The 23,466-nt window shown below is 41.9% G+C and overlaps 1 protein-coding gene across 4 annotated transcripts in view; it reads left to right on the forward strand.

The window, feature by feature from the left end:
- The window catches only part of LOC133448934 (contactin-4-like), a 242,039-nt gene that overhangs the window by 173,652 nt on the left and 44,921 nt on the right, over nucleotides 1-23,466 (forward strand). For all 4 annotated transcript variants that reach the window (XM_061727954.1, XM_061727956.1, XM_061727955.1 and 1 more), the window contains 3 exons: nucleotides 1,197-1,336; nucleotides 5,805-5,934; nucleotides 7,617-7,767. In XM_061727954.1, the coding sequence (XP_061583938.1) occupies nucleotides 1,197-1,336; nucleotides 5,805-5,934; nucleotides 7,617-7,767 (421 nt within the window). The remainder of the gene's footprint in view (nucleotides 1-1,196; nucleotides 1,337-5,804; nucleotides 5,935-7,616; nucleotides 7,768-23,466) is intronic.

The raw sequence follows: 23,466 nt of genomic DNA on the forward strand, positions 1-23,466 counted from the left end.
CTCGAGGGGCGCCGGCCCCCCCTCAAGGGACAGATCCCAGATGTCCCCAGAGTCCACATCCAGGGCGGGCTGGGGGGGGACACGGGTCCTCGGAGTTGGTTGGGGGGGGACACGAGTCCTCGGAGCTGGCTGGGGGGGGGACACGAGTCCTCGGAGCCGGCTGGGGGGGGACACGAGTCCTCGGAGCCGGCTGAGGGGGGTCCGAAACCATCACCGGAGGAGGGGCTGGTGCGTCCGGGACCACCACAGGAACGTGGGGAGGTGCATCCGAGACCACCACAGGAATTGGGACAGGTGCAGGAGCTGGAGCCGGAACAGGCTGGGGCTGGCGCTGGCGCTGACGCCGTCGCCGTTGCATCTGCAGGCTCCTGGGCCCACCCAGAGCCAGGCGTGTTCCCCAAAAGGGGTCCCAACACTCACGCACGTTTTTAGCCGCTTCACGGCAGAGGAAGTCCAACATGGTGAGGTACTCTCCCGCTGGGTCCACCTGGTCGGTCCGTTCTGTCATGGTATGGTTTGTTCAGGACCCAAGTGCAGGAGACAGAGGGAGGCTGGAGTCAGGAGTTCTCAAAAACAAAAAGGATTTAATCCATAAAAAGGCAAAAACAAGGCGCTGCAGAGCAGGATCAAAAAACACAAAAACCAGGATCAAGACAAAAACTACAAGGAGACATGGAGGAGAGAACAGTACGGACCGACAGGGAACCAAGGAATGACAAGACAAGATATACTGAGGGGAAGACGAGACAAGACGAGACACAGGTGCAGACACAATCAGGGCAGATGGGACACAGGCGGGGCAAGACAGAAACTGAAGGCAAACTGGAGGCTGGGGGAATGTCAACCTTGACACGCTTAGGATCTAAAAGAAACAGAGTAAAGGATCTAAAATCCTCTAGCACCCCAATCGGCACACATGGACACTAAGGACCCAATATATTTGGATAAAAATGTAACCCGGACCCATTCAATCTTGTTTCTACAATATGCATTTCTATACACCTGTGATGACCCTGTCTGTCTTATGTTTTGTTTTTGTTGAAAATAAATACAAATAAAATATAAAAAAAAAGAAGGAACTCCTTTTATCCAATAAACATTGTGGTGCAATGAGCTCAGTGTAGTTTGAATTTAATCTTCATCCGCTGAAACGTTCATGTCATCAGCGCGCTCATGTTGACTTCTGTCGTCTCCAGCGCCGCCTCATCTCATTGAGAAGCCCCAGGATGTCCAGAAGCTCATCGATGACTCGCTGGTGTGGGACTGTAAAGCCACCGGGAAGCCCAAACCCTCGTACAGGTGGATGAAGAATGGAGAGAACCTGGAGCCGACAGAGGTGAGATCTGCCACGTCTCTCCGAAGTCTGAATTCCTGCATGTCCGTAAATGTCATTGCTGCTGAGTGCAGAATACAGTAATCCCTTAAAGTTACCTTTCATGGTCTCGCTGCTTATGGATTTGCATTGTGCATTGTGTTCTACGTTCTGATTGGCTAAACAGTCTCCCCGCTACAGTTCTCAGATATAATCCATGGTAGCATGTCGGTTTATAAGAATATTTTTGCCCAGAAGAAAAAAGAGCGACAACAACTTTCCATAACTATGTTCTTCTCTCAAAAAACACACCTGCACCCCGCTCTTTAGAAGAAAAAGACTCTACAGAGCGGAGTTGGGATGCAGCACCGTCAGAAGAGCAGTGAAACACGCGCCAGTCTCAATCTGTCCTACTGTACTTATTGTATTTTTTTTCATAATCACTTTTCATTTTCTCCCGTTCAAATCCAATTACTCAGGTCGCGGTCGGGCGGCGCTGATCTCCACAATTTGCAGCCTTGTATAATAATTGTACAAAAAATAAAGGTCACTACTTCACAGATTTCACTTATCACGGGTTCTTTTTGGAACGTAACCCCTGCGAAAAACCAGGGATTACTGTACACGCCTGCATGTGCTGCCTTTGTGCAGCAACTCTTTAGTGCGCTGCTTGATTGAGCTTTACCTACAAATGGCCGCGCATTATATTTAGCCCCAGAGAGTACTCTCTTATTCAGCTGCACATGCTGTTCTTCAATTCTGCAAAGTAGCTTTCCATTAAAAGGAATTGGATGGCGTCTCTGGTGCTGTGCAGAGCTAGAGACTAAACTGTGAGCGTAGAAGCAAAACTATGCTAATTATCCTCACCTAGCACAGCTACTCATCCAATGCCAGCAACGATGAAAAAGGTTGCCTGTATTAAGACAATGTATAAAATGTGGATTTTCTTATTTTTTCCTTTAGCTTTATGTCTTCTGACTTGCACAACGAATGCTGTCTCACGTTTGCATTTAGAGCAAGATCATTTCTTTATCACTTCTATTGGATTATGATTTCTCCCTTTAACCAGGTTGTTTGGAAGAGACTAATTGGACACTTGGGTGCAGCTTGCATCTGATAAGTAATTATCATTATGTTAATTTGATTCATTATTCGGAGAAGGCAACAAACACACGGGAGGATGTCGATCAGAATTTGAATGTTGTGCATGTGGTTGCAGTGAAGCCCGTCTGTCGTCGCCCTACCGGAGGCCGTGCTGCGCGCAGCATTCGTCTGTTTCACAGACGTGGATTTGGTTTAGCCTTCAGGGAGCCATTATTGACAATATGTTTAACCAATAGCAAGCTGGTGCTGAGAAAGAAAAAATTCCCCTTCTTCTGTTTGCTACGATGAGCTGTGGCCTTGTTTTTCTCCTGATTTTATTGCGAGCGGAATAAATGCAAATGGAAATATGTTAAAATGCTAACCTGCTCGGCCACCTGGACGTACAGCAGTGAGAAGTGTAAAGGTTCCAGCGACGGCACGGCAGTGCAGAAGAATTCACCTTAACATAGGCATGATAAATATTCTGGATATATTAAGAATGCATGGGTGAATAAATTAATCAGCAAAGATGCTGCATTTTTGAAAGGCCACCATTAACCACAGTGGCTTAATCAGTGGAGAAGGGGAAGGTTAACAGTGGAAGGACAGGACTCCCCCTTCGCTATCTTTATCACAGGGAATCACTTGAGGTCTTTCTTACTGAATTTCAATGAATTTCATTTTTTCTGATAGTTTTCTAACTTTGTTCAGCTGACTTGGCGAACAAAGGGGGGAAAATGTGACGGCATGCCGGGTAACCAGAGTTATGTATGCTCTTATGTGTGTATGTTCCTCTAAATGCAGCAAAAACAAAACTATTTCTAGCATTTTTGTTTACATAATTGTGATCATACTTCTGTTTTCAGTCACGGTATTTTCCTGGGCGACTCTTTTAAACCTCTCTGTGTCAAAACACACTCTGTTAATAGGATTTTTCTCTTTAAGAGACTCGCTCCTGCTTTTTTTGACAGGGCCTTCAGGATTAAGTAGCTGTGCAATTAAAAGTAAACTTTCCCCGTACAGCCCAGTGTAGTCCGTGCAGACAGACCGCCATGCAGATGCTTAACTGCAGTGCACTTGAACCGAGGTTCTCTCCTTGAAGAGTCTGGGGCCTCGTCATGGATCTCTACATCCCCCTCAGAAGACGGTTGAAACCCCGACTTCCATCTTCATTCAGTCTCAAGTGGGGCAAGTAGGCTCAGTTCAAACTTCCTGTTCTTGACATCGCAAAGCCTCTTGGGAACTTTGCTCGCGTCTACTTCACTACTTTCTTTTTCAGTCCAGCACAACTTAATCAAATATCTTTGAAAAAACAGACTGGATTGATCTCGCAGTCGTCTCTCGTGTTACGGGTTATAATGATGCTCATGTTTTAAAGATCAAATAGAGGACAATTAAATCTGGTGCAGTATTTGTTTTATGTTTTTTTTTCTCTTTTTTTTGTATCTGCATTTGAGGAATTTCCTTCTTTTATCACTGTTAAAATTTTACGATCTTTAAAAGGGATTTTACATGAACGGTCTTTGCAGTTGGTGATTTTCAGACGACATCAATCAAAGCCCTACATAGTTCCCACTCCTCTAAACTGCAGAAAGTATCCCCTTGTTTTATGTTCTGCAGTTTTCCCTCTCTCTTTTTTTTAATCAAGTGTATCAATCACTGTTGCTGGGAAGTGACATTGCCAATCATTTGCACTCAGCAGAAGGCGTACAGATGGTCCCCCCAGGTCCCAGCAAGGAAAACTGCTGATTTGAGGGGAGCGTCATGGTTAATTAATAGCAGATGTAAATGGGAGTGCTGTCCGTGCACAGACTGATACACGCCACCATTTGCTTCCCTCGCCAGAAGGGATAGTCACCCCCCTGCACATCCGGAGCCGCTGAGCGTTATGGAAATTCAGGCACAGCCCGCTCAAATACGGGATTAGTTTGTGATCTTTCTGTGAGGACAGCCTCCCTTTTCATGTGACATCACCTTAATCCCCCGTGACCAGAGTTCAAATGGGCTCTAACGACAGTGTGGGCGAAGCAGGAGGAAAAACACGCGAGAACAAAAGCCGCGAGGAAGCAAAAACCTGACAACGGCTGCACAGAGATGTACGACAACTGCTCCAACATTTAAGACCGTAGTGAGAGAGGGGATGCAGGAACTCCGAGTCCAGCTGATGCAATGATCTTTTGGAGGTTTTACTTCATCGAACCCAGCAGCACTTAAACAGATTTTAATTTGATGGCTCAATGACGAGCTTGATTGTCCCTGCATGTGGCCGGAAACGGCGGTCCAAACAGACGAAGAGGAGGTGCATCATCATCGTCTTCACAGCACTCAGTATGGAAAGGTGCACCTGCAGTATTTTAGACGCAGTTTTCAGACATTCTGATATTCCTTCCCCTCATGTTCCCAACTCTTGCTGAAGGGAAAACAGGTCCTGTGGTGTCTTCAGTGATATAAATAGGGCAGGGGTTTTTTTTTTTCACTCTCATAAACATGTAGATTGATTAGGGTCATTTTCTGCTAGCCTGCTTCCATCCACCCAAGCCTTTTTCTCCATTAGTGATGAAAACCTAGATTTATTGCCACGTCTGTCACTTCCAGACCATAATTCACAGGGCCCACTGCCTGGCTGTTTCTATGTAGATGAGCGCCGAGGAACAGAGGTGTCAAGTAACGAAGTACAAATACTTCGTTACCTTACTTAAGTAGACATTTTGGTTATCTATACTTCACTGGAGTCATTATTTTTCAGACGACTTTTTACTTTTACTCCTTACATTTTCACGCAATTATCTGTACTTTTTACTCCTTACATTTTAAAAACAGCCTCGTTACTCTATTTCATTTCGGCCTTTAAAAAAAAAACTATCCAGTTAAATTGCTCCATCCGGATAGAGTGAATTTGGTTGTGGTTGTTTCAGATGTTCTTGTCCAGTTTTGTTCTTACATCCGTTCCCTCAGATTCCTGCAACTAAACTTGGATGTACATTCCAATAAAGGTTAGGATAAATGATGACATGCCTCTGAAGTTTGACTTTTTGCACCATTACAATACTTATAGGCAACTAGTCATCATATCTGCTGCTCTCTGAAACACATGTTAATGCTCAATAGTACACATATATGGTTCTTTAATATATTTGCATTATACTAAGATGCATTCATTTTCATTGGCTTTTGTTCTTAATGGCCTTTTTCCCCCTTACATTACGTTTACTTTTATACTTTAAGTAGTTTTGAAACCAGTACTTTTATACTTTTACTTGAGTAAAAAACTTGAGTTGATACTTCAACTTCTACAGGAGTATTTTTAAACTCTAGTATCTATACTTTTACCTGAGTAATGAATGTGAATACTTTTGACACCTCTACCGAGGAACAAATGCATATGAAAGCCGCATGTCTGTGTTTTCAGGAGCGTATACAGGTCGCCAATGGGGTGTTGTCTATCAGTCGCCTGACCCTTTCCGACACAGGAATGTACCAGTGTGTGGCTGGGAACAAGCACGGCGAGGTCTACTCCAACGCAGAGCTGAGAGTTATAGGTAAGACAGAGTCTCGTGTGTGCATGTGTTTGCACGGCGTCTGCAGCGGCACAAAAACACGAGCAGGTCAGATCTGTCTTCTCCCCACAGCCCAGCACTGTCAGCTGACCTCCAGCCTGGCTCTTATTGGTTTGTAATTGAAAAGCATTAATAGTAGGATGAGTTTGGTGGTTGACAATGATGCATGGCAGAGCTGCTCCGTTCAGCTACCTCGCCCATCCGCCTCAGCCGCCCGTCTGTCCCTCTGCTCGCTGTGGTAGAAGCAGCTCACTAGCGCTGTGATGCTGTGGTCGGACTAAAGGTGGAGATTCTAGAGAAGGATGTGAGGATGATATCAAACTGAAAAGGGCACATTTTCTTTTAACCAGAAAATGTTATGATGAGGGATGATTCATGTGCAGCATAACTGAGATTAATAAGGAAATTACATTACATTGTGATTTAAATACAAATTTAAGAGAGGAAATTAAATTAGTTATGGAATGGATTAATAGCAATAAACTTATTTTGAATGTGTCGAAGACCACTGGGATGATTGTTGGAACAAACCACACATTGAGTACGAATCCAAGGCTTGACCTAACATTAATAATGAAACAATCAAACAAGTTTATGAAGTTAAACTGTTGGGGATTATTATTGATAATACATTAACATGGGAAAAACACATACAGAGAATAGTAACAAAAATTGGAAATATTTTATCAATGATCAGGAGATGCAAAAAATATCTTACGCCACAAACCACTAATCAAGTAATTCAAGCCTTGGTTTTCTCACATCTGAATTATTGTACTGTTGTCTGGTCAAACACATCATTGGCTCAGAATAAAGCAGCACGTGCATGACAGTCTCTGTTGGCTAGATGTAAGAAATAGATTTTTGTACTTGTTGATGGTGTTTATAAGAAATTGTATTATTACAAAACTATTCAACAAGACATGCTGCTAGACGTTGCTTTACCTTACCAAAATCTAACACATCTGCTGGCACAGTGATACACGGAGCAATGAAGGAGTGGAATTCACTTCCTGATTATGTAACGCAACAGAAAAATATGCTAAGTTTTAAAATGAAAATAAAAGATTATTATTGTACACAACATTTTAAGGATTAATATTTAATAATTAATTAATTAAATAATTAAATATTTAACTCATATTGTTGGGTCATGGCATCTTTGCAATGTAACAAAGTATTCGTGATGATTCAATAGGAGCTTGTCTTGTATGTTTTCTTGTTTATATGTTTTGTATGTGTGAATGTTTGTGTTTCTGTATATATTTGTGAATGAGTATTTTTTCTGTTTGGTTTGTATTGTGTGTACACTGTATTGTCACTCATGAGAGTATGAAGACCCCAGGAAAAATAGCTGCTGCTTTGCAAAAGCTAATGGGGATCTTAATAAAACAAACAAAGAAACATTAAGTTGCTTTGACTTCATATCAACTGTGGGCTTTACTTTACAGTAACTTTATGATTACTACAGTTTTCTGATTATTGTGTAATCAAGTACTTTTGAATTATCTGTGGCAAAAGAAAGAAAGATATTGCCTTGATTTTGCTAAAATTGCAAAATAATTAGGAGAGACATGTTTACCTAAGCTCAATAATCAGAGATAAATGCGTGTATGATGTGAATCTTTCCACACACCGGCTTCAATATGCTGTTCTTATCTCAGCTGTTGCCCCAGATTTTTCTCGCAATCAACTCAAGAGCCAGACGATGGTGAAGGTGGGAGGAGATGTGCTCATCGAATGCAAGCCCAAGATGTCTCCTTGGGGGGTGATTTCTTGGAGGAAGGGCAGTGAACCCCTCTATGGAAATAGCAGGTAAGTCCCTATTTGCAGTGTTGGACTACTATGTGTTGTCATTGCTCAGAGCCGAGTTGGATCCCAGCAGGCCACACTCCTATGTAAAACTGCAGATGATTCATGGCTTAACAACAACCAAGTGTGTCCATGTGATGTCAACTCCTGCTGGACAAAATGCTCAGCCTGGAAAAAAGAGCCTATGGTTATGATAAATTGTTAGATCAGGACGTATACAGAGCTTCCTCCACTGAAATCCCTCAACACAGTCTGTGCAGTAGAGCTAGTAAAGGCATGGTATTTGCTCAACTTTGTTTCACTGGTGATATTTGTCTTATTGCAGGCAAAATCTTGTAAATCTCTGGTCATGCCATGCATTGATGCTGAGGCAAGTTCCAACCTTAACTGGAACTTTCAAGCAAATCTTCCTTTAAAATATATAGTTTTCTGGGACGTTGCACATATTTGGAAGTGGTTTAAACACTGCAAAGACTAATTTCTGTCAGGGTTTTGAAGTAGCAGGTGGACACAAGCGCAGGGTAACTGAAGTAGGATTTAATCAGGAAGTCTCAGAGACACATGTACTGTAAGTTGGTGTAGCCTGACAAACATTAGACATGTGGACCAAACAATAGCACACCAAGAGCTGGGGATTGTGCAGGGTATAAATCTGTTTGAGAACAGGTGAAACAGATGAAGGCGATGACGGCACAGGTGCAGTCCATGATAAGGAGGAGGAATGCTGGGAGTTGTAGTCAGAGGTGTCAAGTAACGAAGTACAAATACTTTGTTACCTTACTTAAGAAGAAATTTTGGTTATCAATACTTCACTGGAGTAATTATTTTTCAGACGACTTTTTACTTTTACTCCTTACATTTTCACGCAATTATCTGTACTTTTTACTCCTTACATTTTAAAAACAGCCTCGTTACTCTATTTCATTTCAGACTTTAAAAAAATACTATCCAGTTAAATTGCGCCATCCGGATAGAGTGAATTTGGTTGTGGTTGGATGAGAAGTATAAACATAATACCATTCCGACACCCTATTGGTTTGTACGCGTCTGCTCTGTGAAACACATGTTAATGCTCAATAGTACACATATATGCTTCTTTAATATATTTGCATTATACTAAGATGCATTCATTTTCATTTGCTTTTGTCCTTAATGGGTTTTTTCCCCCTTACATTACTTTTACTTTTAGACTTTAAATAGATTTGAAACCAGTACTTTTATACTTTTACTTGAGTAAAAAACTTGAGTTGATACTTCAATTTCTACAGGAGTATTTTTAAACTCTAGTATCTATACTTCTACCTGAGTAATGAATGTGAATACTGAAGACACCTCTGGTTGTAGTTTCAATGACAATTTCTTGTATCAAGAAAATTAGCCTTACTTTTTGTCTAGTGTTTAATTTGCTCGTTTCAAATACTGCTAGTCATGAGCTAGTTTTTGCTTGATACGAGACGATGTGACTAGATTTAGGAATATTAGGCTACTTTCTATAAGCAGTTTTTGCAGTGAAGACATAGGGTTGCAGCGTAAGATGAATGAGTGAAATAGATAAATTGCAATAACAGCTCACAGGGCAACAGAGCTAGGCAACCTGGAGTTATTTTTTTCCACCTTGTGTTGCTCTGCTGCACCATAATTGTGCACAAGTGGCCTCTGTTGTGTCGACTTCCAAGACAAAGTGGAGTTCTGATGCAACACCCAGCTGAGGGGGCAATAACCAGCGTGAGATATAACTGAGAGATGCTTAATGGCGTCCACTGTGTTTTATCTCCAGCTCTTTTGTGCCGGCTGAACAGACCAGCTGCTGAGTAAATTCAAAGTGCTAATCAAGTACTTTTCACCTCAGTGGGGGTATGATAAAGGCTCCAGAAATCAGATTCTTTAACTTCTGACGCGTTTACAAGTTTCCAAGGAGAAAAGGGGCGAACCTAAAGCTTCCGGCCCCGTTTGACCCCGTCGATACGACGCTCTCTGATCGTGATAACTCCTTCCTGTGTGTGTGTGTGTTATCTGTCCAAATGAAGTGTGAAGTCTGGCCCTGAAGCCCCACTGGAGACAGAGGTCATCCACTGGGTATCGCCTCTCCTGCATGACTTCCCTGTGACAGCAGGACTGTGTGCGCAGTGTCTTGCCAGCCTTTGCATATATACAAAGCAGTGTTGTTGCTTGTCAAACAAAGTGGCGTGGCATTTGCATAGTGGTTCCGCTGCTGGTGCCCTTCACCCGCCCTGCGCCACTTCAATCACGCACCTCGACTTCACAGCACCCTGACGGGCTCCACCCATTTGACATCGTGGTTCAGATTGTTTTCACACATGTGGGGTGTGATGTGAACTTGCATCCTCACAAAGTGATTCATGAACTGACATCATCTGTTGTGAACTCTTAAATGCTTCTCGACGATTTCTCTGCCTGAAATGAGAGAGTGTTTATAAATGTGCTTGTCGGAGTTCCTGCTTTAGTTTTAGACTATTTCAGAAATAATAAAGCATTTAAGATTGGAATCTAATTCATTTTATGAATTTTATGTACATTTTTTAGTAGCAGCTATAATGGAGAGATGACCTTACTGCAGCTAATTCTTTTGTGTCGCGGTAACAGACGTTTAATGAATGTATTTCTCTAAAACTGTCTTCTTTCTGGTACGGTACTTTGGAAGCCTGACTGAAATTCAGTAATGCGTACTTTCAAATGAATGCTATTTGGCTCAGACCACGAGTCACTGCTTGAAAATTAAAAAGAGAAAACCAAAAATTTAAATTCAAACAGCCCCAGCTGTACTCCACTGAAAGGACATTTTCTCTCTGCCATTATTCCAGATTTTATTGCTAGTTAAGAATTAGAAAAAATGTTTACAGCGCTTGAAAACACACAGAAGTGTTTTTAAATGTGCTGATTGTGCCTCTCATTTTCCTATTATGCACCCTTTCTCAAATCTGTGACATATCCAGACACACGGACGCACACACAAAGGTCTTGTGTGCCACACAATGAAAAGTATCTGCTGTTGTAATCATGAGACCAGCTGCCTTTTTTATCACCTGCCAACTAATAGCTGTCATGCCTGTTGGTCAGCTATTGAATTTTAATTGCATGGCATTTGTGTGATGACCAGTTGTCATGAACCGGTTGTGATCTACAACTCCAGTCTTCATATAAAATCTAAACCTAAATACAATTATAATACGTTCAAAAGCCTCACAACTCCCAAGCTGGAAATCAGAGAAGCCAGTTTTGTTAGTGGAAGTGTACCGGCCCCCTGCTGATGCTTATCTAGAGTTTCTGTCTGAGTTTTCAGATTTCCTATCTGGTTTATTGATCAGTACAGATAAAGTCATCATAGCGGCTGACTTTAACATTCATATGGATGTTGACAGCGATAATCTTAAATTAGCTTTTAATTCTCTTCTAGAATCAATAGGCATCTCACAAAAAGTAAACAAACCGATGCACTGTTTTAATCATACCCTTGAAGGTTTCTTCCTCCTAAAGGGGAGTTTTTCCTTGCCACTGTTTGGCTTAAGGTTTTTCTCCCACTAGGGGAGTTTTTACCTGCCATTGTTTATGTAATAATTGATCGGGGGTCATGTTCTGGGTGGAAAGCGCCTAGAGAAAACTTGTTGTAATAGACGCTATATATATAAAAAAAATATAAATAAAATTGAATCGTGTATTAAACTAGTTGTGTCATGAACCAGTTTTATCATGAACCAAAACCAGGTGTGTCATGAACCAGTTGTGACCAGAACCAGAACCAGATATGTCATGCAACAGATGTGCCATGAACCCGTTGTGCCATGATCCCGTTGTGCCATGAACCAGTTGTGCTATGAACGAGTTATTTCATGACCCAGTTATTTCATGACCCAGTTATTTCATGAATCAGTTGTTCCATGAACCAGTTGTACCATGAACCAGTTGTTCCATGAACCACTTGTTCCATGAACCAGTTGTACCATGAACCAGTTGTTCCATGAACCACTTGTTCCATGAACCAGTTGTACCATGAACCAGTTGTACCATAAACCCATTGTGTCCTGAACCAGAACCACTTGTTCCATGAACCAGTTGTACCATGAACCAGTTGTACCATGAACCAGTTGTACCATGAACCAGTTGTACCATGAACCAGATGTGCCATGAACCAGTTGTGCTATGAACCAGTTATTTCATGACCCAGTTATTTCATGAATCAGTTGTTCCATGAACCAGTTGTACCATGAACCAGTTATTCCATGAACCAGTTGTTCCATGAACCACTTGTTCCATGAACCAGTTGTACCATAAACCCATTGTGTCCTGAACCAGAACCAGTTGTTCCATGAACCAGATGTGCCATGAACCAGTTATGTCACGAACCAGTTGTTCCATAAACCCATTGTGTCATGAACCAGAACCAGATGTGCCATGAACCAGTTGTTCCATGAAGCAGTTGTTCCATGAACCAGTTGTTCCATGAAGCAGTTGTTCCATGAAGCAGTTGTTCCATGAACCAGTTGTTCCATGAAGCAGTTGTTCCATGAAGCAGTTGTTCCATGAACCAGTTGTTCCATGATCCAGATATGTCATGAACCAGAACCAGTTGTGTCCTGAACCAGAACCAGATGTTTCTTTCAGGGCTCAGTATTCTGTTGAGGGGTCACATCAGGCGGGAGGAACTGTTGGGGAAGTTTTTAGTCAGTACAATATTAATGTCTGCTTTAAGGCAAACAAGGATCTTTTTTTAAACTAAACAAGTGGATTTTTATTTGGCATTTGAAGTTTAAAACCTACAGGCTGCCTTGTAATTGTTAATGTCTTAACCTACCCAACTGACTTTTGAAAGTTTTTTTTTGATTTTTTCCCCCAAATCTAACCAAACAGCTGAAGAAGAAAAAAAGCAAAACATTAAAGGAGCTGTATGTAAGAGCATTAATAAAACGAATCATAAAATGACCCCGATATGTCAACAGACATTTAAAAATCATGTTCATTTCAAATACTTGCACTAGCACTCAAGCCAGGATATTCCAGTTTAAAAAGAGGAGTTGCAGTCCTCAACTGATGTTTATGTTGTCGTTTTTTGTTTTGGCCTGAAGCTCCACCCTCCACCTATCTCCCAATCACCAAGTCAGTATTGTTTCTGAAGCTCCACCCTCCACCTATCTCCCAATCACCAAGTCAGTATTGTTTCTGAAGCTCCACCCTCCACCTATCTCCCAATCACCAAGTCAGTATTGTTTCTGAAGCTCCACCCTCCACCTATCTCCCAATCACCAAGTCAGTATTGTTTCTGAAGCTCCACCCTCCACCTATCTCCCAATCACCAAGTCAGTATTGTTTCTGAAGCTCCACCCTCCACCTATCTCCCAATCACCAAGTCAGTATTGTTTCGGCATCCGGGTTGCCAGCTCGGCTCTAATTATCGCAGCCATGGCAGCCTACGTTCCTGCTGCATTCTGCAGCCTACCTGGCAACCTCTGGTCGGGGGGAGGAGGGGGAGGGTACACGCCGCTCAACAATATTTTGAAAGTGACTGCAGTACCAGTTTTGGACATTTCTTACAGACGGCTCCTTTAAGATTGTTACTAGAGTGAAACACCGCTCATTATGTCCTAAAGAGAAACAAGAAAATGGTGCTTTAAGTATTTAAATACTGCAGAAAAATGGTCCTGTAAAAGTTTGAATGTTTCTGTATTATGGCGCTGCACGGATGATGGTTTAAAACCGGTGTTTTTCTGACTTAACAGATGAAGGTGGGACCTGAGTTTTAGGCAGCAATGTGAAGCCAAAAGCATCATCTGATGTCTTTTTTCTGAAGTTTATAACTTGATTTGTAAGGTTCGATGATGTATGTGAGTTCAGTTTCATGTATTTATGGTGGACTGTTAATGTTTTACTTGAGCAACGAGCAGTGGTTTAAGTTTTTAATTAAGTTAATCAGAAATTACTATTTTAGGACTACTTCTGCTTATGATTCAAAATATATTCCACTACATTTAACTGCCTACACACATTATATCATCATTTTGATTTCAAGTAAGTGCGCAAAGGTAGAAAGTGTGCTTTTCTCTGACATTACTAGACTATAAAAACAAGGACCTCCCTTTGAGTGCAGTAATTATGTAAAAGTAATTAGTTATAATCACCATAATTACTTACATCAAAGTTCCCTATGTATATAGTCCTATTTTAGAAACATCCATCCCTCCATCTTTCTAGTTTTCTCAGGTTCAGTTTTTTGCTTGCCAGCCCCCCAGGATCTGTGTTTGTTTGTTGGAACAAACAAACAAAGATCCTGGTTTCACACTTTAGCTTTGGTGAGCAGGACTGCTGTATCTGTGGCTTAGTTTTCACAGTAAGAAGCCCAGATGAAGAAATTGTGTTATGCACCTGCAGTTTGTGTATTTTTGCATGTCTAAGCAAGCCTGTTTGGTTATTCACCTGTGCAGAAAGGCGCAAAATCATTAGAGGTAGCTGTGAACCCCCTTTGTTGAAGATTAATTGCCTTAATTGCGTTAGTACTCCGCAGTGGCTTCGCAGAAAAGGAACCAGTGTCACCAGCTGGGTAATCCATCTTCATAGCAGCAGCCTCATTTTTTTTTTCTGCAGGACACCAGCGGAGGGAGGGGATGTCTTATCTACCTCCGACAACCCTGCAGGGATGAGGTTTAGATGACATCAGCTGGAACAAAGCAGCGGAGAGCGCAGAGCAGAGTGGGTCCAGCTGATGAGGGTGTAAGTGGGCCGTGCCAGCCGTGGCCAGCAGCCTACATGGCACGCCTTTTAAATATGCTAATAGCAGGAAGGAATCACGTGAGCTAGGCTGCCCACACCAGACATGCCGTCTGCAGCCATCACTATACGTGCCCGACATTGCAGCATCGCTCTCACATCAAAACCATCTTTTAAGTGGATTTCTTTATAAGATGTTTTTTTTCTCAATCCGTACATGAAAATGCTCAAAGGGGCGTGTCACTGTGAGTTGGATGTGATGAGATTCTTCACATCCATTGAAGAAATGCTATGTGTTTGTGGAGTTTCATTGTCAAATTTGAAATGACTAAACAAGATCTTTTTTTAACTTTTCTTCAGCTGCTCCCCCTGCCTCTTGTGCTCCAGAGGCTTTTTAGCGTGCACATTCTTGAAGGTCATGCATGTAAAGTAGGTGGGGGTTATGGCACTGTTATTCAAATGCTATAAACCCCTTTATGCATTGAAATGTGGCTGGTTGACGTTAGGCTTCTGTTGTAGAGAGCAGTCCAGCTGACGTTGGGATTTCTGTTGTACTACTACTACTACTACTACTACTACTACTACTACTACTACTACTACTACTACTACTACTACTACTACTACTACTACTACTACTACTACTACTACTACTCAGAGGTGTCAAGTAACAAAGTACAAATACTTTGTTACCTTACTTAAGTAGAAATTTTGGTTATCTATACTTCACTGGAGTAATTATTTTTCAGACGACTTTTTACTTTTACTCCTTACATTTTCACACAATTATCTGTACTTTTTACTCCTTACATTTTAAAAACAGCCTCGTTACTCTATTTCATTTCGGCCTTTAATAAAAAACTATCCAGTTAAATTGCTCCATCCGGATAGAGTGAATTTGGTTGTGGTTGTTTCAGATGTTCTTGTCCAGTTTTGTTCTTACATCCGTTCCCTCAGATTCCTGCAACTAAACTTGGATGTACATTCCAATAAAGGTTAGGATAAATGATAACATGCTCTGAAGTTTGACTTTTTGCACCATTACAATACTTATAGGCAACTAGTCATCATATCTCCTGCTCTCTGAAACACATGTTAATGCTCAATAGTACACATATATGCTTCTTTAATATATTTGCATTATACTAAGATGCATTCATTTTCAATGGCTTTTGTCCTTAATGGCTTTTTTCCCCCTTACATTACTTTTACTTTTATACTTTAAGTAGTTTTAAAACCAGTACTTTTATACTTTTACTTGAGTAAAAAACTTGAGTTGATACTTCAACTTCTACAGGAGTATTTTTAAACTCTAGTATCTATACTTCTACCAGAGTAATGAATGTGAATACTTTTGACACCTCTGCTACTACTACTACTACTACTACTACTACTACTACTGTCATTTAGCAGATGCTTTTATCCTAAGCGACTTACATCTGAGTGAAGTGAGTGAGTGAAGAAATCACATAGCAGGATCCAGCATGAATAAGTGGTGGTTAGACTTTTTGTTGTTGTTGAAGCGTTCCCTTCCCACCCAACACAACAGTCCCTTTATACAAGAAAGCCCAGCGTGAGCTTATATTGTAGCGGGCGGTCCAGCAGAAGTTGGGTTGCTGTTGTAGCGGGCGGTCCAGCTGACATTGGGATCAATGGTTACTGTTAAATGTAGAAGTATTTGTACAGTTTGAGCAACTATTTTTGCTTAAGTAGCTATTTTTTTCATAAACTGCCACCAGTTGTGTTTAGCCTGGAGGGGCCCTCGTAGGCACTCGCTTAAACAGGTGAGCTGGTGGATTTCGATAGCTTACCGTTCAACATCTTTGAGTAATTATGAACCACAACAGCAGTTTCTTCCATTCCTGAAATGACTGGTTTTTATCCACTGATCAAGAATACCGCAGGAAAACACTCCTCCGAACTACCTAAACTTTTTTCTTTTCTTTTGCATGGCCTGATCACACGTGAATCAGAGGTGTATATTTATAGATTTGATATTTTTCTTATTGTGGTTTTTATCTTAATACACCATAATTCCACATTAAACATGTTCAAATTCCAGTGACTTGTTATAGCGAAACACCCTCCAGTCTGACACGTGTCCGAGCAGCGTCACACACTAATAGGTTTCAAAATCCGGCCAAAAAACATTGGCCCCACAATAATCCCCTGCTTCTTGTATTCTGTTGACCGATAAATCCCATAAAGTTACACAAATCTGTCATAAAATAAGCTAAGATGTGCAGTTTTACCCCTCTTGATTTATGCTTTTAACTAACTGTTTATACACACGCTGTAGAGCGAGCACAGTGCACGAGTCAACACAGAAATGTTGACACTCCTGAAACAGTTTTGGAGCATTGAGAGATGTCTCCTGATGTGTGACATGTTCCATAGGTGTGAGCACAGTTAGCATTTGCTAAAGTTACAGGGTTCCCACAGGTCCCGGAAAACCTGGAAAACCTGGAAAGTGATTGGTCAATTTTCTAGTCTTGGAAAACACATGTAAAATGAGAAAAAAAGGTCAAATGTCCTGGAGACGGTTAAGTTTTCATGGAAAATGATACTCCCCCTGCCTTGTTAGTGAATGTAAACAGGTTAAAAGTTCTGCGTCTGTACATCTGGTTTCAGCTGATCACCATGGAGGAGAAGGCCCAGCGTTTCTGCTTCTAGCGGGCGCAGAGCCCCACGTGACGCTACCTGCCAATCAAATGTCCTCTTCTGCTTAGAGCAGTTCTCCAACCCAGTGCTTCCAGTTGACTGTAACGAGACTGAAAGTTGAAAAGTATTGTTAGATGTGATGTTTTTCTCTCCCACGGCCACAACCTGTCCTGCGTTTAGTGACAGGCAGAGCAGAGCTGTAGTGGGCGTGTCCTTTACTGATTTGGCTGCGTGTAGTGAATGCAACTCTGATTTCAGCAGAGCTGGAGCTAATTAAAGTTAACAGGTAATCTTCAGTGGGCTGCACTTTATCCAGTATTTCACACACGTTTTATTGTCTGGCAATAAGAAAGTGAGTGAGAAAAAAACTGTTTGCTTAAAATGCTCTGCAAAAGTCCTGGAAAATAATTTCAGGGAAAGAGTAGGAACCCTGAATTAGTTAAAGTGGGGAACCGTGTAGAGATGCACCGATCAGGATTTTGAGGGCTGATCACCGATAACCAAAAGCATTATCTGCCCATCCCGATATTTCCAATCACAGCGTGAAATCCATAAATTCTTCAATGACGCGACACTGATGTTGTATTATTAGCTATCAAAATTGCAAACTGCAAATTTATTGTCCTTTTCGGACATTGTAAAACTCCCATACCGGCGACGCTATTTTCAGTGTTGATGCTTTGTAGAGACTGATCGGTCGATTGCGATCGGTTGCCGAGCGATCGGTACATCTCTAGAAAACGTGGCAGGGTATCTGGTTTGCATTGATTATTTTTAATGCTGTCTTGCTTCGTATTTCGGTCGTTGTGATCCACTGGTATGCTCGCCCTCTTGCATTTTACACATCCCTTCTACCCTGGAAGAGAAAACAAGCAGGGTTGTCACGTCTTCTAAAGACGTCTCCCTTTAAAAGCCCATCTGCTCTGCCAGATCCCGTGACCCTGCACAGGATAAGAGGAGGGGATGCTCTGCCAGATCCCGTGACCCTGCACAGGATAAGACGAGTGGATGCTCTGCCAGATCCCGTGACCCTGCACAGGATAAGAGGAGGGGATGCTCTGCCAGATCCCGTGACCCTGCACAGGATAAGACGAGTGGATGCTCTGCCAGATCCCGTGACCCTGCACAGGATAAGACGAGGGGAAGCTCTGCCAGATCCCGTGACCCTGCACAGGATAAGACGAGGGGAAGCTCTGCCAGATCCCGTGACCCTGCACAGGATAAGACGAGGGGAAGCTCTGCCAGATCCCGTGACCCTGCACAGGATAAGACGAGGGGATGCTCTGCCAGATCCCGTGACCCTGCACAGGATAAGACGAGGGGATGCTCTGCCAGATCCCGTGACCCTGCACAGGATAAGACGAGGGGGTGCTCTGCCAGATCCCGTGACCCTGCACAGGATAAGACGAGGGGAAGCTCTGCCAGATCCCGTGACCCTGCACAGGATAAGACGAGGGGATGCTCTGCCAGATCCCGTGACCCTGCACAGGATAAGACGAGGGGACGCTCTGCCAGATCCCGTGACCCGGCACAGGATAAGACGAGGGGATGCTCTGCCAGATCCCGTGACCCTGCACAGGATAAGACGAGTGGATGCTCTGCCAGATCCCGTGACCCTGCACAGGATAAGAGGAGGGGATGCTCTGCCAGATCCCGTGACCCTGCACAGGATAAGACGAGTGGATGCTCTGCCAGATCCCGTGACCCTGCACAGGATAAGACGAGGGGAAGCTCTGCCAGATCCCGTGACCCTGCACAGGATAAGACGAGGGGAAGCTCTGCCAGATCCCGTGACCCTGCACAGGATAAGACGAGGGGAAGCTCTGCCAGATCCCGTGACCCTGCACAGGATAAGACGAGGGGATGCTCTGCCAGATCCCGTGACCCTGCACAGGATAAGACGAGGGGATGCTCTGCCAGATCCCGTGACCCTGCACAGGATAAGACGAGGGGGTGCTCTGCCAGATCCCGTGACCCTGCACAGGATAAGACGAGGGGAAGCTCTGCCAGATCCCGTGACCCTGCACAGGATAAGACGAGGGGATGCTCTGCCAGATCCCGTGACCCTGCACAGGATAAGACGAGGGGACGCTCTGCCAGATCCCGTGACCCGGCACAGGATAAGACGAGGGGATGCTCTGCCAGACCAACTCCAGAAAGAATCGGTGTCATGAGAGCATCGAAACCGCAGAGCAGCATGGCAGCGAGCTTCACGCTGATTCGCTCGTCTCTCAGTTTTCCTCAAACACCCCTGCCCTGTTTCACAGAGATTTTAATAAGAGTCACTTCACATGTCTCGGTGTCTAATTATGTACAGACTACAGAATTAATAAGTGCTGTGTGGAAACAGGTGTATGAATAAATGTGCTGATTAACTGATCTGCGTTAACAGAGGAGCATAGCTGCTATTTTAGTCATCTAATTCGAAGGTCACATGCTGCTACGCTCATTAAAAATATTGTTTATAACATTTAAATGTCTGTTCACAATTTTTCTCGTCATGTTTTTTAATATTCCCATTTAGCTGTAATTGAACATCTGCTTTTAAGCGCAGCTCTGACTCTCTGAGGAGGTTAGCCGTGAGCTCTGCCAATCCTGCATGCTGGAAGCTTCCAGGAAGGACGCAGCTCATCACTCTGCCGTGTGCAGATGTTTACTGCTTGACATGAGAGATGACCTGTGCTGTGCATTGTTGCCTCTGCCTACACCTGTGTGCCTTGTCAGGAGCTAAAACAGAGAAAAAGAGAAGGCGAAGGCATGAGGTGCCACTCACCTAAGGATGGGAACAAAGCGAGGATTAGTGTTTCTTATTCAGAAGTAGCTGCGAGCATGCACAAATCTGTAGAGGAGAATAAATGTTCCTTTTATCCAAACATGCTTCAGAGTTTGAGGTGGGAATAACCTCACTGATGTAAACATCAGTCGTAGGAACTGGATGTGCCGTGAGTAGTCAGGTTTATCAGTAATTAAAGTAATACCAGGCCATTTTCACAGCAGCTGTTTTTATTCTCATGTGACCACTATCTTTATGGGGTTTCTAACGTCAACGCTCCCACTCAGATGACTCATTACAGCTCCATCATATTTGATTAACAGTTAGCAGTTAGCTTTTCTTTTACTTTAGTTGTTTCAGGGTGCATTTTCAAATCTTTACCAGGGGCTGCCCTGAAAGACACCTCATTCTAGGTAAAGATGAACTGCCATTTGGGTTTTGAGTGGGTGGCGGCAGCGTTTGATTGAGGGGCGGTGAGCTCCACATAAATTTGGGTTGGATGAGAGTGATCCGTCTGTTGCTTGCTGTGGTTAAATATAGTCACCTTAGGTCTGATCGTGAGACTTTTTTTTTTTAACTTCTTCTATACAAGGCATTTGGAAAAGAACAATCAGGAAACATTGGACATAAATGATAAAACCAGTCTTGAAGTATCTAACACAGGGTTTCAAAATCAAAATGGTTTTTAACAATAATTCTGCACCAAATCAACCAGCACTCAGAGCATATCATGACATTGTTCAATATTTATAAAGCTGGGTTGTCTTATTACATGGGATACTTGGACTGTCCAAAGCAAAACATATCACAGCACCCTATTTATATAATTCAGTTTTTAATGGGACCAAAGTCCAACCCTTCCCTGAACACCAGATTCCTCTGTGTCCTTTAATCCTGATTTTAAGACAAGGCAAGTTTATTTGTATAGCACAATTCAACACAAGGTAATTCAAAGTGCTTTACATCAACATTAAAAGCAGCAAGACACAATTAAACAGTTAATAACAAATAAAATGATAAGAAAATAGGTAAAATAATACAAAGCACAAGCTGTTAAAAATAAGGGCAGTAGAGTCCAGCAGGTAAGTATTTCATTTAAGAGTACGCTTCAGTAAATAGTAATGTTTTTAAGTCTGATTTAAAGGATCTACTGTTGGAGCAGGCCTCAGGTCTACAGGAAGTTTGTTCCACCGGTGAGGAGCAGAATAACTGAACGCTGCCTCACCTTGCTTGGTTCTGGTTCTGGAACCACAACAAACCAGATCCAGATGAACCTCAGGGGTCTGGGAGCTTCATAGGAACTAACAGATCCAGCATGTATTTTGGTCCAAGACCATTCAGTTCTTTGTAGACCAGCAGTAAGATTTTAAACTCTATCCTTTGACTCACTGGAAGCCAGTGTAGTGATTTCATGACCGGTGTAATATGGTCCAGTTTCCTGGTGTTTGTAAGGACTCTGGCGGCAGCGTTCTGGATCAGCTGCAGCTGCCTGATTGATTTCTTTTTAAGGCCTGTAAAGATGATTAAGACCTTGGCGTAAAATCCAGAAGCACAACGAAAAGCTTTTTCTGGGTCAAACTCCAAAATTCAGTGTCTTCAGTCTTTTAACTTGTAGAAAGTGCAAAAGTCCTAGACCTCCCTGTAGTGTTTGTGTTTTGTTTTTTATCACACTTTTAATTACATCCAGATTTATTTTAAGTTTTCCTCAGATACACACAGAAAACACGGCAGCTCGGGTCTCTTAAACCGGAATAAAACTGAATCCTTACTAGATTAATTAACATAACAGCAAACATATTTATGGGAGTATCTCTTTAAAAGGATCTATGTTTGGCTCTGAGAGGTCATGCTAACGCTCTGATTTTATTGTGGGGCCTACTATCTAAATGTGGACTTCTACTTTTTACAAAAACAAAAAAAAGCCCAACAACATAACTGTTCTACTTTGATATTAATGCTGTAGTTTCCATTTATAACTTGATAAAGAGACATAAATATGGATTGTCATTGAAACTTTAATAGAAACCAGGCTGTCTGCTCCACTGTGCTGTATAACATCCTGCCATGCAGCTCTCTGAATTTGCTTTACTCGGGGTTTAAATATTTAATATTTGTTTTAAATACTATTAAACTGCATCAGTGGACCAAAGCATATGTCTTTTTCTTTTAGAAAACGAGTCTCTCACACACACACACACACACACACACACACACACAGACATACACATATCCTCGTTCACCTGCATGCTCGCTCTGCAGTTTTGGGGGTCAGATAGTCGCAGTAGCCTAACCTAGCTTTGATTGGGTCCTGGGGACCTAAGGTAGTTGCTGCTCGTGTCTCTCCCTGGTCCCGTATATATATATATATATATATATATATATATATATATATATATATATATATATATATATATATATATATATATATATATATATATATATATATATATATATATATATATATTAATAAAAAAAATATATAATATATATAAAAATATATGTGACGTATTTAAAAATATATCATATATATTTTATATCAAAAATGCACATATATATGCTTTAGGTTCTTACCAGCATGGTATTAACCATTAATATATGTGCAGACAAGGTAAAGAAAAAGAAAAAAGAAAGAAAATGAGTCATGAAAATTCTCTGAACGGTGTTGAGTATAATCAATCACGTCTGTGCGGCAGGACATCTGTGCTTGTTTGGTGTGTGAACTGCCTCAGGGCAGAATGGCAGGACATTTTTGTTGCACCGCTGATCTGAGAGATGGGAGCAGAGAAAAACAAGGTGTGGGACTATTTCTGAAGCACAAGGTTCCGCTTGTATTATGGATGCTCCTGTCACTCAGGTGGTTCTCGGCATGCTGTGTGTAATCCAGAGACTGTATAAGAACAAGTGGACAACCCCCTGGGACGTCACCCAGAGGTTTGACCTGGCTAGCTGACTGGAACCCACCCACCATATGTGAGTAGGGTCGCCACCCGTCCCTCGAAATATGGAATTGTTCCGTAATTGGGAATTAAAAGTTGCGTTCTGTATTGAACCAATACAGACACATATTATGCTCTTATTTATTGATATCATAATATGCAGGTGAAGGTCGGACAATTTGAATATATTGCAAAACTTCATTCATAGTAAATTCAACTTAAGGTGAAACAAATATATTATTTCCCACTACATGCAAAGTGACATTACATTCAAGCCTTTATTTGTTATAATTTTGGTGATTATGACTCACAGTTTATGAAAACCCCAAATAAAAAAATCTAAAAAAAAAGAATATAGCCTATTATGAAATCAATAAAGAATTCAATCATCAAAATTATAACAAATAAAGGCTTAACATATCTTGCTTTGCCTGTAATGAGACTATGTAATATACATGTATTAGTTTCACCTTTTTAAGTTGAATTATTGAAATAAATTAACTTTTACACCATGTTCTTCACCTGTAGGCTATATTCTACATCTTAGCTGATGTGGACAAACGTAGCATAGGAGGCTATTTCAGTTGCTAGTATAGTTGTACAGTCATGCAAGTTCAA

The sequence above is a fragment of the Cololabis saira genome, chromosome 8 (assembly GCF_033807715.1).
Source record: "Cololabis saira isolate AMF1-May2022 chromosome 8, fColSai1.1, whole genome shotgun sequence".
In the NCBI taxonomy this organism is placed as follows: Eukaryota; Metazoa; Chordata; class Actinopteri; order Beloniformes; family Belonidae; genus Cololabis; species Cololabis saira.